This window comes from Onychostoma macrolepis, chromosome 04 (assembly GCF_012432095.1).
Source record: "Onychostoma macrolepis isolate SWU-2019 chromosome 04, ASM1243209v1, whole genome shotgun sequence".
NCBI lineage: Eukaryota > Metazoa > Chordata > Actinopteri > Cypriniformes > Cyprinidae > Onychostoma > Onychostoma macrolepis.
Window position 1 is genome coordinate 16705412 of NC_081158.1, and position 19741 is coordinate 16725152.

The 19741-nt window shown below is 36.1% G+C and overlaps 1 protein-coding gene across 3 annotated transcripts in view; it reads right to left on the bottom strand.

The window, feature by feature from the left end:
* tbc1d22a (TBC1 domain family, member 22a) overlaps nt 1–19741 on the bottom strand; it is a 157344-nt gene that overhangs the window by 107467 nt on the left and 30136 nt on the right. Inside the window, exons 5-7 of one of the 3 annotated variants that reach the window (XM_058772412.1) lie at nt 11736–11806; nt 4050–4178; nt 375–440 (exon numbers count right to left, since the gene is read on the bottom strand). In XM_058772412.1, coding sequence (XP_058628395.1) covers nt 375–440; nt 4050–4178; nt 11736–11806 — 266 coding nt within the window. Of the gene's footprint in view, nt 1–374; nt 441–772; nt 836–4049; nt 4179–11735; nt 11807–19741 lie in introns of all 3 variants that reach the window. The other 2 variants (XM_058772413.1, XM_058772414.1) reach the window with 2 other exon arrangements.

Below are 19741 nucleotides of genomic sequence, written 5' to 3' on the forward strand. Positions count from 1 at the left end.
CTTGGGTATATATGCTTAAGACAGTAAATACTAACTTTTTAGGTTAGACTAGATTTTGGTCTATTCTTTCACACACATCAATATTATGTATAGATCCCTTTTATAACATTTCTATGGTGAGGTTGGATCCTTTATGAATCCTTAAAGCTTTATTCCCCAATCATTTTGAAAGCATGGAAAACACTGACCACCATAGTCAGAAATTCTCCTCTTGTGTTACATAGAGGAAATAAAAATGTACGTGTTTTTGAAACAACATAAGCATGTTCATTCTGAGATGAACTGTTCCTTTGAGGTGCTTTCTTGTGGCTGGGTGTGAGTTTATGAGGATGAACGAGTCAAGCTGAGTAAAATGGATGGTGCAAACGTCTCACCTCTTGCACAGAAGCTTGTTGAAAGAGAGGTATAAGAGGATTAGTTCTCGGTATGTCAATGTGAATCTGCAGGGAAGAGACACAAAAAGAGGAGCACAAGCAGGTTAGGACAGAACGGACTAGCGAGAAAGCTCGGCGAGAAACGAGCCTGGCCGTTTGAGGCTGCACAGAGAAGAAACTCACTGAATTCTACATCCTGTTCTGGTATTCTATTTCCTGTGAACCTTAACACACGCTTTCCAACAAAACATTTTGGGATCGAGACTCAGCTGGCTGACCAGACAGAGAGCTTGACAGACAGACAGATAGATGGATGGATGATGATTGAGTGACATGCTTTTGAGTGGTTGGAGGACAGAAGCATGTGACGTGACTCTGGGCGGTCCATCTGTCCTTACCTCAGTTACCTTGGGCTGCAGAATTAAACTTTCCGGACTCATCCGGGGAATATCTATGTGAATCTGATGGTTCAGAAAACACACACACATACACATATATATACAAAATGTGGAAGTCAGGAACATGAAGAGTAATGGAATTGACAGAAGACAAACACACACAAATACACATATACATTTTCACTACTAGGAGAAGCTTTAAAATCCACCATTCACGAACAGTATTTATTCTGCAGAAGTGATTAATCATGAAGCTCTTCATTTGTAATGAATTTTAATATAAAAATTAGGGCTGCAACAAACGATTATTTTGATCATCGATTAAACTAACGATTATTCAAATGATTAATCGACTAATAGTCGATTATTTCACTGATTAACCAGTAGACTTTGATTATTCAGCTTTTGCAATTAGTTAAAATATTGAGTTATACATATTTTAACAAATAAAGCAAATGACTTCAGTTTTTGAAAATCATATTAATGTAATTACAATTATTATACAATTAATTTATGCAACTAATAAATGTGGCACACAAAATGACAGACAGAGAAACTCTCATTCACCACTTAATTAGCTATATGAAAAAAGTAACTGAATGACACTTTTGTAAGTCATATGGATAAGAAACAAAATAAAGGTAAGAGATAAGACGTTTTATTTTTGGATAAGCTATTTTATTTCCCACTAATAAAAATTTTTATCATTGGCTAGGTCCACACTTGGAGGGCTGCTTTATAACAGAAAATCAAGTTGTAATTCTAACGAAAAGCAATCCTGATTCTGGTTTTTCATGTTTAATACTGTAAAGCTGCTTGATTTAAGGTTATCTATTGGATAAAGTACTATATAAATAAGTGTGACGTGATAGGACTTTATTAGAATACCAAACTGAAGAGCTTGTGCAAACATCTACATCGTTGTAATCAGATGTGTTCTTAACTGCTGCTTTCTCACCGCTGTCAGTTTTTGTTCTGTTTATTTTGTTATTGAGAGGAAAGCGTGCAGAATATATTTACATATTCATCCAAACGGTTCGGCTACGGTCTCTTCTTCTCTTGAATTGCATCCAGGAGGGCTGAATTACAGTCTTGTGCTACAGCGCCACACTGGTCAAATCGCATTATTTCAAGTTCTTACATTAGGTCATATGAGATTAAATGACTACTCGACAACAAAAATGTGTGTCAACATTTTCTTTTTCTTTTTTTTGTCGATGTTGGCAATGTCGACTAATCATTTCATCCCTAATAATAATAATAAAATATTTTCACATTTAATTTTAGATTATATTAATTTTATATTTAAATATTCCAAGAGTTTTATAGATGTGTTATATATCAACGTATTTTTCATATGATTGCATTAGCTATTTTTATGAAAATTAAGCACTTTCCAACCTCCCAATGATGATCAGATTCTCGCATCGGATTCCCATTGCTCTACTACTGTGAGAAATAACTGGATTTGTTTTTTAAAATCATAAATTTGAGGCATTAGAACAAATATTGTGTGTCATTTTACCTTCAAAATTCAATTAAATTAATTACAAAATAATCACAGTAAATATATATAAAAAAATGTTTTGTTTTGTTTTTTTTTTCAGTTTATGTAACATTTAATTTAAATAAAATTATTATATTAAATATAATTTTCCTGATACTGGGGATATGTGCTTAAAACTTGGGGAAGCTGTACTTTCATGAAAATTTCTACATTTCTAAGAAGAAAAAAAAGCCTTAATGATTGTAAAATGCAAAATAACTTCTTATTTGTTTTTAATAATAAATATGTATTTATTCACAACCATTTTGGAGTGAAATGAAAGAAATGTTCTTAACAGGCTTTGTGAGAATCACCCAGACATAGCTAGCAAGAGGTGAAACAAATGTGAGAATCTCACATCGCCAGTGATCAGTCTTAAATCAGGCAGACATTTATCAAATCAGAGTGACAGCAACAGTTTGATCTTCACATCCTCCTGCCAATACACTGGAGATTTAAGCATTCCTTGTCATATTTTCCTCTTCTGAATCTGCATCTAAATATCAAAGACTATCTGTTGGTGGCATTTCTAAACACTATGAGCTCCTAACAAAACAGTGTTTTGGCAAAGCTAACATACTGCTGCTGCCAAAACCTCAATCAGTACATAAACAACCAAAAACCCTGACTACATTACATTCAACTCCTAGCAAAACTGAACTGCTGGCTTTGAACTTAAATCTTCTATTAACAGCAGAATTAGCTCTGTCTGTGCAGAGCTGTACAAGAAGTCAGGAAGTTAAAAGGAAATCACAGGAAGATCTGAATCATCTCAAGAGTATTTGGTTCAGCTAATTATTGCTGCTATCCTGCATAAAGTTCAGTTAGCAGTATTCTCTAGTACTGTAGGAAGCCTTTTCTATGACTAAGGCACAAAATATGGATAAAAACCCTAAAAAAGAAGTGTTCTTTAATCCCGTCCAACAAATGGTCAGCAAAAAGCAGCAGTTTAATTTTATAAATACATTTTTATATAAATTTTTCGATGGGATTTGCAATTTCAACCATGTTACCAGTTTGTATGAATGCAGCAATAATAATAATAATGTTTTTAATAACAATTATTATTATTGTTGTTGTTTATATTGTTATTTAGATCACATCACATTTTTTAGCTATTTTGGACCAAAGTCTGCAAGTCTGTCTGTAGCCAGTTTATATTTATTTATTTTTCTCCCATTGTTGAATGGCTGAACTTGACAAATGCAACCACAATGTATGTAAAAATTAAGAAAATGGAAAGAGGTTGTATATTTGTCTGTTTTCCAAAATATCCAAGTGTTACAAATTTAAGGAACATTACATTCCACCAATGCACAGAAATCATGCAAAAACAGGGCTGCATGCAAAATGTGGGACACAGCTAAAAATTACATTTAAATTAAAGTATTGTGACTTCAAACATGTTGCTACTTCAGCTGAAAAACGATTTAACGTCAAAATTATGACGCTGCATGAATTTAATTTGTTGGACACACTCGAGAGGGTTGAGAGTTTTGCAGTGGGACAACATTTTAAGGGGGTGAAACATTTACTGTGCTTAAATCTAAGTACTTTTCCTGCAAAGTTCATTTTATTTTAGACAGCATCTTATCTAACACATCTTACAATTCTAACATCAAAAATATGGGAATTTTGACTAATAATGCTTATATAAGGAGTAACAGAACAACAGTTTGTATCCTACTCATAGGAAGAGCAATAGGAGCATCTAGAATTAAATGTAGTTACCTGTCTGTATGTGTCTTGATGGTGTTCATCATTACGAGAGTCGTAGTACTGCTCAATAAAGCCAAAATATTCCTGCCGCTTCCTCTGCAACGTGCTTTCTCTCCGCTCTGCATTGGCTGGCAGGTACCCCTGGTAAAGAGACGAGCAAATATAAAAGCTAATGTTTACACCAGGCCAGACAAGATACCTCTAAATCAATCTGATATAGATCTGCGCTCTCCAACAAAATGTTTGTTTGCCTGCCCCAGCACAATAGCTGTTAACTTGGAGTCAGCTGAAATCAGAATTCAGAAAAGTTTGAAGAGTTTGGGGCCAAAAGTTGATATCAGTCACATTTAAAGTTACATTTCCTCTTATTACTTGCCACAGCAAGAGAATGAGAACGCAGCAGATGTTCAGGCCCAGAAAAGAAAGTCTCTTGATAAAGTAATTGATTGCACGAAAATCTACAAGCACAGAAATCCATTTATCACACAAGACGCTCCCCCATGTGGCTATTTTTTACTTCCACACTCAGACGAGTTTTGTGACAAGATGTATGTGTGCCAAGGAGAGCTCTTCTTTACGCTCCATTAACATATGTACATGTAATTAAGTCTAACGGACTAACACATTATAAATAATGTTCAGATTATTAAAAGAAAAAGCAATTAATAAACCTGATGTTGTACATGGGAGTTTTTCTTCAACTATAGAGACTTTTGAAAAAGTAGAAAACACTTTCCAGACTTGCTGGCTTTTTATTCACTTACTTATTTTTAATTATTATTTACAATATCCAGTGTGTATACATCCAGTGTACAGTGTATATGTAAGCATCAAGGCTTGCATTTTGTTTAATAAAACTGGTAACACTTTATTTTAAGGACCAATTCTCACTATTAACTAGCTGTTTATTAGCATGCATATTCCTAGCATATTGGCTGTTTATTAGTATTTATTAAGTACATATTAATGCCTTTTTCTGCACGACCATATTTTAGATCCCTTAATCCTACCCCATACTTAAACTTAACAACTACCTTACTAACTATTAATAAGCAGCAAATTAGGAGTTTATTGAAGGAAAACTATTAATCAATAGTGAGTATGCATTCCCTATTCTAAAGAGTTGCCATAAAACTATATAGAAATGACAAACTTTTTGGGGGAGATTTTTTCTTGTATAATTAGACAAAGAAAAAAAAAGTGTAAGGAAATTGTTTTCACAAGGGATATTTTTCTTGGATTTTCTTTGTTGCCTTCACACATGTTCTGTATCATGTTTAATCTCTTTAGACAATTTACCTGACAGTGTCCATGATTACTTGATAAGAACTTTAAAAAAAATGTCATATTGGAAGTTGTATTAATTTTTAGATCTGATCATTTCCCTTATATATTTGTTTTTCCATTAGCAGAGGAATCCAGCAAATGCTATGAAGACATAAAAGACATAAAAAGGGCAATAGAAGTGATGTAACGGCAATCTTGAGAGGTCACCAGGCATTAGATCAGAATAACTGAGCCGTATAAGAAAATAAATATCAAGCTGCTTCACAGGATCAGACCAAACTTCTCCACAATGATGTTCCCTTACTATCTAATAATAATGGCCACATACATGAGGAGAATGGGCATCTACTTGTGTTTTTCAAACTGAGAATATTCTTACTATATTAGGTTCTATATTACACAAAATATCATCTTTTACTGAGCATTGTGTTTTCATAACGTTTTGATGCCATAAGTTATATTTATTTCAATTTTTTGCAAAATGGAATTTTACTCTGATATATTTCTATTCTGCATTCTTTGATGCATAAAAAGTTAAAAAGAACAGATTTAATTTATTTTGTTGTTTTTTTGTAAGAATATACACTAAATATAAGTTTGTTTTACTTTTTCCTTCCTTGTTTTGAAAGAAATTAATACTTTAATTCAGCAAGGATGTGTTCAATTGATAAAAAGTGATAGTAAAGACTTATATTGTTAGAAAAGATTTCTATTTAATTATTACTTTTTTTATATTATTATTATTCAAAGTATCCTGAATCATGTTACAAATAAATAAATAAATGTAAAAAAAAAAAAGATTGGAGTAATAGCTGATAATAATTCAGCATTATTTTGAAATATAATAATATTTCACAATATTAGTTTTTTTTCAGCATTTTTGATCAAATAAATGCAGCCTTAATGAGCATAACATACAACTTTTTTTTTTTTTTTTTTTTAAACGTACAAAAAAATAAAAAATAAAATAAACCCTACTGATCCCAATCTTTTTAACAGCAGTGTATATATATACTGAGCAACTATATTGAACAATGTGCTCCATTTTAAAATTGGGTTGGGTCAGGTCGGTGGCAAGGTCTTGTTTACTGTCTGGCTTCCCCCATCAATATACTGCCTCTACAGACCTCTACCAGAACTGGTAACTTCCAGACTTAACAAAGATCATTTTAACACAGATAATCAACAAAAAGAACTGCTCTCATTAATAACATCCACAAAAGATGACACCACTGATCTGGCGCTCATGTATTAACACCGCATGAGGTGAAATAAACATGAAATGAAGTTGTTGTTCTCATTTCGTCGCCAGAGAAAGAGAGAGAGAGGGAGGGAGAGAACGGGGCATTGTTCACAGCAGGTGCAGAGGTCCAGGAACAACAGGCCGGTAATAAATGTTTCCCAGCAGCTGGGTTTGGATGAACACACGCGTAAGGTCTGTGTCCAGGCGCTGGCTTTGCATCAACCCGCTCCCACCTGCTCACGACGGGACACCATTACTCAAACACCTCGTATTAGTGCGACTGAAACCACCATTTAATCATCTGCACAGCATTATCCTTTTATTTATTAAAGCCCACCGTGTGCTATTTCACCGAGTGTGGGTGGGTGAGAAAGAGATGGGTCTTACACCCAAAAAAAAAAAAGTTACCACAGAATATGAGACACTGGGGTAAGTCTTTTTTTTTTATCTTACACCTACAAAATGTTATTTTGGAACCCTCATAACTGCACTTTTAAACTAGTACAAGCCAATTTTTCAGCAGTTATTGTTGTCACGCCCACAAATAAACAAGGCAGCAGGGGATTGTGGGTATAATTTCTACACATCTTGGCAGCTGTACAGAAATAGACAAAAGAGAAGACACCAGCTCTTTTTGTCTGGGCAATGGTGCCATTACCACAAGTACTAAAATGCCCTGTTACAGGGCAAACATTTCTATAGAGTTGGCATCATGTCTAGAAATCAGATAGATGTGACGTTCTCTTCAACAGGTTTCATTGGCTTTCAGTCATGCCTGAAGAGACAGTCGTCACAGGAAATGAAACAGGAAGCCAAGACGACTCCAAAGTAGCATTGATTTCCCCTGACAACACGAATCACTCAGTGAAACTGCTAGTTGCACTGACAATTAATAGATGTCACATTGATATGGCACTTACAGATGATTGCTAGGCTTTTCTAGGTAGTTGCTAAGCAATTACTAGGGTGTTCTGGGTGGTTGCTAGTGTGCTCTAGCTAGTTCCTTGCCAACTTCTAGGATGCTCTGGATGTTTGCTAGATGATTACTAGTGTGCACTTAGAGATAATTAGCTGTTGTTGTTCTGTAAGGTCGTTTCTAGGTTGTTCCTAGGTTGTTGTCAGTGTGTTCAGATGGTTTCTAGGTGGTTGTTAGGCAATTGCTATGGTGATCAAAATAGTTTCTAGGTGGTTACTAGGGAAATATTAGGTTTGTCACAATATCAGATTTTCACTACACGATTACTGTGTCCAAAAGAATTCACATAATGTATTGGATATATAGCAATATCGTTAGAAATCACGAAAAAATAAATAATGCTATTATCAGTCAAATTCATATTGATGTATCTGTTTTTTTTTTTTACAAAGAGTAGCAGTTAGTAGTCTATTATTGCCATGTTTAGACAAGCCCTCCAAGAAACAAACAATAAAATAACTCATTCTTCAGATGCTTCATATTTAACGTTATTTGATGATTTGTCAATTGCATTTAATATATTATATTTCAAATAAAGCATTTGCAGTAGGTTTGTAAAAGTTGTTTTTAATGCATGTTTTAGCCTGAGTTTTTGCTGCATTTACACAGTTTTTTGAGGTGTGGTAACTGCAGTATGAGCAGAATAACTGACTCCGGTCTGTTGAATTATTATAAAATAAGGTGTGCATTTTTTTCCTAATATTTCAATGGCCCTGTTGTCAATTATTCCTTTTGTATTCTATACAGTAATAAAGGCTATGTCTATGATGACAAAATAACCTTATAATTAATACACTAGAGTTGAGTACATAGTGCATAGATTAAGTTAATAGTGCGTTAATTTGAGACCCAACTCAAAGTAGTTTCTACAACCTGAATTCCGGAAATGTTGGGATGTTTTTTAAAATCTGAATAAAATGAAAAATAAAGGATTTTCAAATCACATGAGCCAATATTTTACTCACAATAGAACATAGATAACATAACAAATGTTAAAAATGAGAATTGTGTAAAAAGTGTAAAATTTCTCAATTTAAACATGTGTTATGTTTTCTATGTTCTATTGCGAATAAAATATTGGCTCATGTGATTTAAAAGTCTTTTAGTTCTTATTTTATTCAAATTTATAAAACAAATCTCCATCATGACATAATGGTCTCTACATATGGCTTAGGTCCATCTGCCTGTTTAAATCTGTCAGACGACAAACAGAAATAAACAGCGCTAAATACGTTTGGGTTTTTTTTTTTTTTTTTTTTACAAAATAGAATCCTGTGTACGAGAAATACCAATAATAATTCTTGCCTTAGCAAACACCACTAATAAAATCTTTATTTTCTAGCAGTTACCTGACAAAAGAGAAATTATTTCTTCTTAGGAAAGTGTTGAGCGTGGTTCGGTGGCAGTTTGTGAGACGTCAGCAGGATGCACAGAATTGATCACGCGTTAAAGCGCCTGTTCAAACGGTGATGCCGTCCTCTGCCGGTCATTACTCTTGTTAAAGGATGCTTTCCAGCTGTTCACACTCGCTCTCCACTCACTCAAACACAAATACACACACACCGATGAACTCACAATGCGCACACCTGTGCAGGAGCTCAATAGCATGGATCGATGGGGTTTGATTGAGTGGGGCTGCAGTCCAGGGTTCGAGTCAAGATGACAGATGAGGTAGCCGTAGGCAAATGAAGGTCACATGGGTGAATTGGATGTTTCTGTGTGTGTGTGACCACACACTAGCCTAGAAGGGGGTCAGAATATCAAATATCCTCCTCCATTCCATCCTATTCCAGACTGACACTTCATCTATCAGTGTGGCAGGAGGGCACACTGCCGCCTGTCTGTGTGTCAGAGGGTACGACCACACATAACCCCCTCATCATGCCAGTCCTGTCCTGGGGGAAACTTTACACCAATTACGTACCTGATATCTTACATCCATTATTAAAGTTGAAAAGTTAATTTTTTTTAAATCTTAAAAATGCTTTCTCCTTCCTTAATATGCAGATTGTGCACCTCTTGAGACAAGGGGAAGATGGTTTACCTGCACAGTTCTTACCACCTAGTCTCAAGCTCTCCCCCTTAACCAAACTCCCATCCGGGTCACGGCACCAATATAATTGGTCTGAATTCACACTAGGGCTGTCGCGGTGAAGGAATTTCCCTTGCAGTAATTTTGAGTGGCTCAAAAGCGTGGTATGATCGCCATATATATATATAATATCTGTGCCTGTATGTGTTACGATGTAAGGAATTCAGAAACCGAAACTAAATCGCGTTGAAACAGGAAGTGAAGTAAACAGAAGAGAATGACAAAATAACGGTCCACATAACAGAACGTAATCCTGACAATAAAATCGTTAGGCTATTGTTATATAACAGTTAGTGCTGATCCTCGAATCTGACTGGACAAGATACTTTTTCTGTTGATATTTCACCTGCGTGTTCAAGACGGGCTGTCAGTCAGTGCAGTTTCATTGTTACGCCACAAGGTGGTGTCAAGGGAATGTCTTTGAGTGAGTCTTTAAACAGTTCATTCAACTACACGTTCAAATACGCTGATTCATTCAAAGCGATATGTAATGAAATCATTGTTGAAATCATTTTAACTTTGAGCGCCACTTTTAAAGGCTCAGCTGACCAGCAGAGCGACGATGCTCAGACAGAGATTTCGCTTTCCTTGGACATGACAACCTATTTTTCACAGACGCAGGTAATCGCATGCGCTCAGTCGATCTCTCTCTCTCATTCGCTGTCTGTTTAGGCTTAAGTGCAAATCTACTGAGCCTTTGTACAAATCAGCATGGTACACATTATGTTATCATTACTAACTTGTATAATATTCAGTACACGTGTACGAAGTGTAAAACGAGAAGTGCATAACCTCACAAAAAAAGAAAACACGCAAAAATCGTGGTTACTGAGGTTGTTGCATTCCTCTGTGGTTATGCTCATCAATAGCACGGTATTGCGATATTGCGGTTATCGCGACAGCCCTAATTCACACCGCTCCGTGAGGGGTCCGAATCAGTGTCATTCTGCATGAGAGGCAGGGGAAACACTTCTAGCTATGCAAGCCCCATTTTATGTGAGGTTGGATCCCGGAATGTGTCAGAATGCAATTGCGTAATACAATGTGTCACACTATCAGCACTGCTGCAAAAGTATCAAACATTACGAAAAGTCTTTCTAGCCACAACAAACTTAATCTGAAACACGCACCTGCAGTAGTTGATCCAACTTTCATCGGAGGTGTGAAAAAACAAGCCAACACACATTTGGTCACAGCAGTATATGCATTTGGCAGAAAATTTGAAGGAACTTTATCACCTACTTGAGGACTGAGGTTTGCTAATGCAACAGTATTGCATGAACGATCAACAAGACTGCATGTTTGCAATGCCTTGTTCACACATATTCATTTGCATATCTGCATTAATTATGTTTCTCGCTGTAGAAATCAAACCAAATGGAAACTTTTATTTCTCCTCTGGAATTTTTAGACCGGGCTTATTATCAAATTATCCAACAAGTACCTCATTAGAAGGTACATTTCCAGTAACCAAAACAAAAACATAGGCACATCTGCCATGGGTAGTTGAGGTTAGGTGCAGAAATTAATGTTAACATTTCTAGATGATGTGCACTTGCTGTTTTATTTTACCATTATTATTTTATTTGTATTGTTTATTTTTTTCTACGAAAACACTTTCTTTCTGAACCCTGTTTATAGAGCACAACGTTAAAGAAAGAAAGAGCTTTAATGACAGCAGGCATTCCAGCTGGCATGTACAAAACAGCATGATTCATGTCTTCTCGGCATGATTTGAGAATGTTCCAAAGAGCATCTTGTGTGATAAAAAAAATAAGCAAGTGCATATGTTTCAGCTCAGGTGGTTCAAAGGTCTGTCTAACATAAAAAGGTTTTGTACATTCACTGTTTCAGGTTTTGCCCAACCACTGAAATGGTTTAATGTACCATTAGTTTTCATTCGACTGGACCTCTGAGCTTCCAGGCAGAAGTCATCCTAGAAGTCATTAGTAGGAAGCCTAATTACTTATAAATGTGTATTTATGTAGAATGCATTATACATTCTTTGATTCATCTTGTAATGGATGTACGCTGTAGTTCTCTAATGAGCTTGACCATTTGAAGCAGGACTTCACTGTGCGCTGAGATTGTTCCACTTACTGAGAGCAGCTTCCATGTGATTGGGCGCACCTGCCGCGGAATTCCAGACCAGCTCAACTTCCGAAGCTCCTCTGAGGAAAGAAAAGATATTTATTAGACTAAAAGTCAATACTCAAAGTAGCAGTATGATTGTTTTTTTTTTTCATCACGAATTGACTAAATTATTATTAATCAGTCAGATCAAGATTTTGCAGGACTTTTTTTTTTATTAAAAAATGACTAACAATGAATAAATGTGAACTATGAATTATGCGCAATAAGACCATGGAAGTGTTAAAAAGGGGGTCAGTTTTGACCGTGTTGACTTAAAAAAAATGCAAACAGGTCTTGAAAACACCAGTTCATTGCCTACATCCACCATGGTGCTCTGTAAACCATTCTTACGTAAACTGTCCCACTGAACTGAACTGACTGGCAATTTATGCAAGAATACCTATATAAATGACTTCTGCTGAAAGTTGCTCTGCTCATTTTTCTTGAATGAGGCCCAGCTGTGCACATGCTTAGTTCAGCGAGCGTCGACTAGTTATCATCTTGGAAATAAACAAGGCTTAAACACAGCTATTTTGCATTCAGGTTTGTACAATAATACCTTTTACCTTCCTTTTCTGATGAAATAAAATGAAGTTCATGTCTGATTTGACATCATAATTAGAAGGATGCGTACAGAAAACATACTACAAAAAAAGGATAAAAGTAGTATTTAATTAAAATATTCATTGATACGTTCAGAATAGCAAATACACTACAAATATGATGACAACAGGGTGTCTCTGATAAGCTGTTTTCAACATATTATGATTTGAGATGCACTAACTGGCATATTTAATAGCGCAGATAGCCTGCAAAACATGATTCAGCCAATAACATTTGAATTCAATAGGCACACCATGCTTTCAATACATACTGCATAAGTGTGTATTTGTGAACCCAAGAGTGCTAACGTGAATAAATCTCAGTGAGGCAAATTGGACTTTTAAAATGGACAAAGAGTCCCTGCAGAGCCTTAAAAGTGTGAAAAAGCACTTTAATACCAAATATTTCTCATTTCGTATCTGTATTGCATATTTCAAGGGTTGATGGCAGCGATCATAATGTGTTGAATGTGGATTAGTCATTTCTCAGGGCCTTGACAACAGGCTGCAGTGTAATGTGCATACATTTTATTTGACATCAAAGATAAATCTAAATTTTAAATCAGAGGTTGGTTTAAAAATTCATACAATGGATGAAATGTGCTATGAATACAAGAGCCTTCTGGGGAAAACATTTTTCTTTTTTTTCTGAAAACTAACCTTTCTGATATCAGAGCTTGATGTTTCTTGTGCAGTTTCTTTGTCAGGGCAAAATGAAGACTGAAGCGAATAAATAATGAATAGTGTTGTTGTGACTGCTATGCAAATACAAGGGACTGTGAAAACATAAGCATGGTCTACTTATTCACACATCATTCATTATTATCGATGGCAATATATTTGCAGAGACGCCTCAAAGGTTTATGCTATCAATCATATTTCCACTCAGCTCCTAAATAAAAATTGACCCAAATAATTTTTTTTTTTGAATTACATCAGAGGGACCACCCAGACTTTTATTTTATCTAATCTGTAAAAGGGAATAGTAATAACAGTAAATTATGCACAATTGCAAGCAAATAAGCCCATACCTACTGTAAGAACATATTGATATATATATATATATATATATATATATACAGTGAGGAAAATAAGTATTTGAACACTCTGCTATTTTGCAAGTTCTCCCACTTAGAAATCATGGAGGGTCTGAAATTGTCATCGAGGTGCATGTCCACTGTGAGAGACATAATCTAAAAAAAAATCCAGAAATCACAATGTATGATTTTTAACTATTTATTTGTATGATACAGCTGCAAATAAGTATTTGAACACCTGTCTATCAGCTAGAATTCTGACCCTCAAAGACCTGTTAGTCTGCTTTTAAAATGTCCACCTCCACTCCATTTATTATCCTAAATTAGATGCACCTGTTTGAGGTCGTTAGCTGCATAAAGACACCTGTCCACCCCATACAATCAGTAAGAATCCAACTACTAACATGGCCAAGACCAAAGAGCTGTCCAAAGACACTAGAGACAAAATTGTACACCTCCACAAGGCTGGAAAGGGCTACGGGAAATTGCCAAGCAGCTTGGTGAAAAAGGTCCACTGTTGGAGCAATCATTAGAAAATGGAAGAAACTAAACATGACTGTCAATCTCCCTCGGACTGGGGCTCCATGCAAGATCTCACCTCGTGGGGTCTCAATGATCCTAAGAAAGGTGAGAAATCAGCCCTGAACTACACGGGAGGAGCTGGTCAATGACCTGAAAAGAGCTGGGACCACCGTTTCCAAGGTTACTGTTGGTAATACACTAAGGCGTCATGGTTTGAAATCATGCATGGCACGGAAGGTTCCCCTGCTTAAACCAGCACATGTCCAGGCCCGACTTAAGTTTGCCAATGACCATTTGGATGATCCAGAGGAGTCATGGGAGAAAGTCATGTGGTCAGATGAGACCAAAATAGAACTTTTGGTCATAATTCCACTAAACGTGTTTGGAGGAAGAAGAATGATGAGTACCATCCCAAGAACACCATCCCTACTGTGAAGCATGGGGTGGTAGCATCATGCTTTGGGGGTGTTTTTCTGCACATGGGACAGGCGACTGCACTGTATTAAGGAGAGGATGACCGGGGCCATGTATTGCGAGATTTTGGGGAACAACCTCCTTCCCTCAGTTAGAGCATTGAAGATGGGTCGAGGCTGGGTCTTCCAACATGACAATGACCGAAGCACACAGCCAGGATAACCAAGGAGTGGCTCTGTAAGAAGCATATCAAGGTTCTGGCGTGGCCTAGCCAGTCTCCAGACCTAAACCCAATAGAGAATCTTTGGAGGAGCTCAAACTCCGTGTTTCTCAGCGACAGGCCAGAAACCTGACTGATCTAGAGAAGATCTGTGTGGAGGAGTGGGCCAAAATCCCTCCTGCAGTGTGTGCAAACCTGGTGAAAAACTACAGGAAAGCGTTTGACCTCTGTAACTGCAAACAAAGGCTACTGTATCAAATATTAACATTGATTTTCTCAGGTGTTCAAATACTTATTTGCAGCTGTATCATACAAATAAATAGTTAAAAAATCATACATTGTGATTTCTGAATTTTTATCTCTCTCACAGTGGACATGCACCTCGATGACAATTTCAGACCCCTCCATGATTTCTAAGTGGGAGAACTTGCAAAATAGCAGGGTGTTCAAATACTTATTTTCCTCACTGTATATATATATATATATATATATATATATATATATATATATATATATATATATATATATATATATATATATATAAGTGCTGTCAATCGATTAAAAAAACAACTAAATTCTATCTTCAAATGAATGTAGAAACAAAGTATATTTTTAATTTTTGTTTAATGCCATCTTTATTATGACTGAAGGCAAGTATCAATACCAGCTGATGTCTATTAATTTTTTTCCTAATGTTTTACCATTCAACATTGCAGTATAATCGAGAGCAATCAATTTAACATTTATTAGACTTTAAAAACAACTTCTAGTTTAAGTGAATTTAAAACAATCTTCACATAACCCCATTATAATAAATGTCATATAGCTACCTGTGCCCTTCAGCAAGAAAATATACAGCCTGATTTAATAAAGTTATCAAACACTAAATTCTAAATTAAATAAAGATAAAGTAAAATTACAGAAGTTATTGATTTCCTCTTTTTAATTTTGTTGTTTGATTAACAGACATCACAGCAGCTGGTTATTAGGTTATTTTGGCTGCTACTTTAAAAACTGCTGAACTGCTGAACTTGATGCGGATCTGACACTGCTTTGAATGTGACTCATCATAAATAATAAATACTTGCATGCACAGTTTTTTAAGGCAGTTTTAATGGCCTTCTTTTGTAACTTCATGACTTAACTCACGACATATCTACAACACTGCATACTCGTACTTTCATTTGGGTTTGAATATGACACAGCGCTTTAATATAGCCTAATAGAGCACGCGCTATGCTTAAACATTAAGATTTGTACTCATGGAAATTACTAAAGTAGTCAAACCTGTTCATTAGAAGGGGGTGACACAATACTTTTGGCAATATAGTGTATATACACACACATACATATATGTACACATACATACATATCCAGTTGCTCTAAAACCTTTATATATCTTTCAGCATTCATAGTGCCTACCAAAACATGCAAGCTGCCCATACCGTTTGCACTTATGTACCCCATACCATCAGAGATGCTGGCTTTTGAACTGAATGCTGATAACACGCTGGAAGGTCTCCTCTTTAGCCCGGAGGACACAGTGTCTGTGATTTCCAACAAGAATGTCAAATTTGGACTTGTCTGACCATAGAACACTTTTCCACTTTGAAACAGTCCATTTTAAATGAGCCTTGGTCCACAGGACAGGACGGTGCTTCTTTAGTGGATAAATTTAGTGGATAAAAGTGTAAAATTTCTCCATTTAAACATTTATGATATTCTATTGTGAATAAAATATTGGCTCATGTGATTTGAAAGTCTTTTAGTTTTCATTTTATTGAAATGTTAAAAAAAAGTCCCAACATTTCCGGAATTCGGGTTGTGTATATATGTGTATATATATATATATATATATATATGTATATATGTATATATGTACATGCATGTGTCACACTTGAATGATTCAGATCAAACTAATTTTAATATTACACAAAGATAACCCGAGTAAATACAAAATGCAGTTTTGAAATAATTATTTCATTTATTAAGGGAAAAAAGCTGTCCAAACCTGTCTGGCACTATGTGAAAAAGTAATTGCCCCCTACATCTAATAACTGGTTGTGCCACCCTTTGCAGAAACAACTGCAATCAAGTGTTTGCGATAACTGGCAATGAGTCTTTCACATCGTTGTGGAGGAATTTTGGCCCACTCTTCTTTGCAGAATTCACCCATTGGAGGGTTTGAGTATGAATGGACTGTTAAAACCTTAATTTTGTTTTTCTTGAGCCATTCAGAGGTGGACTTTCTGGTGTGTTTGGGATCATTGTCCTGCTGCATAACCCAAGCGCTTTGAGCTTGAGGTCACAAACTGACGGCCGGACATTCTCCTTCAGGATTTTCTGTGTGCAGAATTCATGGTTCCATCAATTATGGCAAGTCATCCAGGTTCTGAAGCTGCAAAGCAGCCTCAGACCATCACACTACCACCACCATGTTTGACTGTTGGTATGATGTTCTATTTATGAAATGCTGTGTTGGTTTTACGCCAGATGTAATGGGACACACACCTTCCAAAAAGTTACATTTTTGTCTCATCAGCCCACAAAATATTTGCCCAAAAGACTTGGGGATAATCAAGATATTTTTTTGGCAAATGTGAGACGAGCCTTTGTGTTCTTTTTGGTCAGCAGTGGCTTTTGCCTTGGAACTCTCCCATGGATGCCGTTTTTGTCTCTTTCTTATTGTTGAATCATGAACACTGTGAAATGAGCAAGCACACGCACACCATATGAGGTGCCAGTCAGAAGACATAAAATTGCGTAAAAAGGCGTAAAACCGCACACTCACTTGCAGGTGATTCTTTATTGCCAAAACGTTGGTAAAACACCTGCGAGTGAGTGTGCGGTTTTATGCCTTCTTACGGAATCATGACCACTGACCTTAACTGAGGCACGTGAGGCCTGCAGTTCTTTAGATGTTGTTCTGGGTTCTTTTATGACCTCCTGGATGAGTCGTCATTGCACTCTTGGAGTAATTTTGGTAGGCTGGTCACTCCTGGGAAGGTTCACCACTGTTCGCTGGAGTCCCAAAGCCTTAGAAATGGCTTTATAACCCTTTCCATAATGATACATTTCAACTATTTTGTTTCTCATCTGTTCTTGAATTTCTTCAGATCGCGACATGATGTGTTGCTCTTTAAGCATGCTTCACTTTGTCAGATAGGTTCTATTTAAGTGATTTCTTGATTCAGCAGGTCTGGCAGTAATTAGGCCTGGGTTTGGCTAGTAAAATTTAACTCAGCTTTCTAAAATAATATGGTTAATCACAGTTCTTTCATGATTTAACAGGAGGGGGCAATTAATTTTTCACGTAGGGCCAGAAAATGGACAGCTTTTTTCCCTTATAAATTAAATCATCATTTAAAAAAAATAATTTTGTATTTACTTGCATTGTCTTTGTGTAATATTAAAATTAGTTTAATGATCTGAATCTTTTAAGTGAGACAAATATGCAAAAATTGTTACACTTTATCAAGGACACATTAAAATAAAGTGGTTGTGAATAGTTCCCAGGGAAACAGGGTAAAAATGATGGAAAATTATATAGAAATCCTGTCAACAGAATGTGTCCATCCTAAAGTAATTACAGATTATTTCAAAGAAAACAAGGCAAATATACAGTTCCGCTTGTGATAATCTAGTCATTGTAACTTTAAGTGTCTTTAAGTGCCTTTATTTCCAGACAGACAGATAAGGAAACCTGTGTCCTTATACCTGGACGTTCATCCAGACAACAGGAACAAGTTGTTTAGCCAGCTGTTGCCATGTGCAATATGTTTCAGACACAAAGGGGGACATGCCACCTGAGGCTGAGAGAAGACAGATGGTGGAAAAGTCATGAAAAAAAAACTATATTGTGACTAAGGAAAAAGAAACTTCGAGATTATAAATAAATAAATTTGTTTAACAAAAAACTATTTTAAAAATCAAATCTGAAGAATTGATTTTGTTTAAATCTAAATGTAACAGTCCTACATTCCATTCACTTGTCCATGGCAGGGACAAGAGCAGCCTAAACATTCTTCAAAACTTCTCTTTTTGTGTTTCACAGAAGAAACGAAGTCATACTGGCTTGGAAAAACATGAAGGTGAGTAAATGATGACAGAATAATCATTTATGGGTGAATTATCCCTGAATCTCATTTTGGGGGTCAGCCACACAGTAATCTAGATCTTCATAAAGTCTTCATTAAGCTATATATCATTATAAAAGACACCATTTCCACTCTAATGAATGCATTTCTGCAGATCTTCATGGCGCTTGTGCAATATCTCTGTGGCTAAAGTGTAAGTACAGAGGGCATGAGTGTGTGTTCTCTCCAGGCAGGTATGCTGGTGTAGTATATGAGGACGGTAGGCTGTCCTGACACATTGAAGGCTAGCTTTAATGCGTGTGCTGCTTTACGCAGGAACTTTATAGGGAAAGCGCTCAATTCATTAAACACAGAGCCACTCAAGGGTGTCTCCTCGGCTCGCACCTTTGAACCCTCATTTGCGCTGTCAGCCGCAGAAATTAGTCGATGAATCTTGTGCCCTGGCACTTAATTAAACTATCTGTTATATTTCCTCCACGTGGCATTAATCTCACAACGGGGGGGAGAGGAAGAGAGAGGAATTAGACGTTCACTATTTCATCAGCTCATTGTTGCTGTCTTTGTCCCTCTGGAGACGGTGACCTCAAAAGAGGTTGCGACCGTCCGGACAGTTGCTCCTGAAAAGCTGCCAGCTAAGAGAGTCTCACATAACCTGTATAAAACATGTCCCCGCAATATATAACACCTTAATCAAAAGAGGGGGAAAAGGACCATGGTTATATCTGTAGCTTAAACAATAAAATTGTTTAAAACAATTCACATTTTCCAAATTCTTTTTACTACGTTCCTACAAAACATAAAACTATATTGTATTGTATTGTATACAGTGTTTCTGTATCATGGTATTTGTTGTAATACTTTTATATATATATAATGTGTCTGAATAGAATGCTTCTTTGCTCTAACAGTAATAAATACAGTAAAAAACAAATAATAAAAGAAATAAAACAATTTTATTTTGTGATGAAATATGACCTTGATACGTTTTCATGAGAACTATACGTATCCCACATTTGTGCACAGGTGTATGTTTTGTGTGCGTTTGTGGATTGTGCTATGCTTGCCAAACCACTCTAAGGCA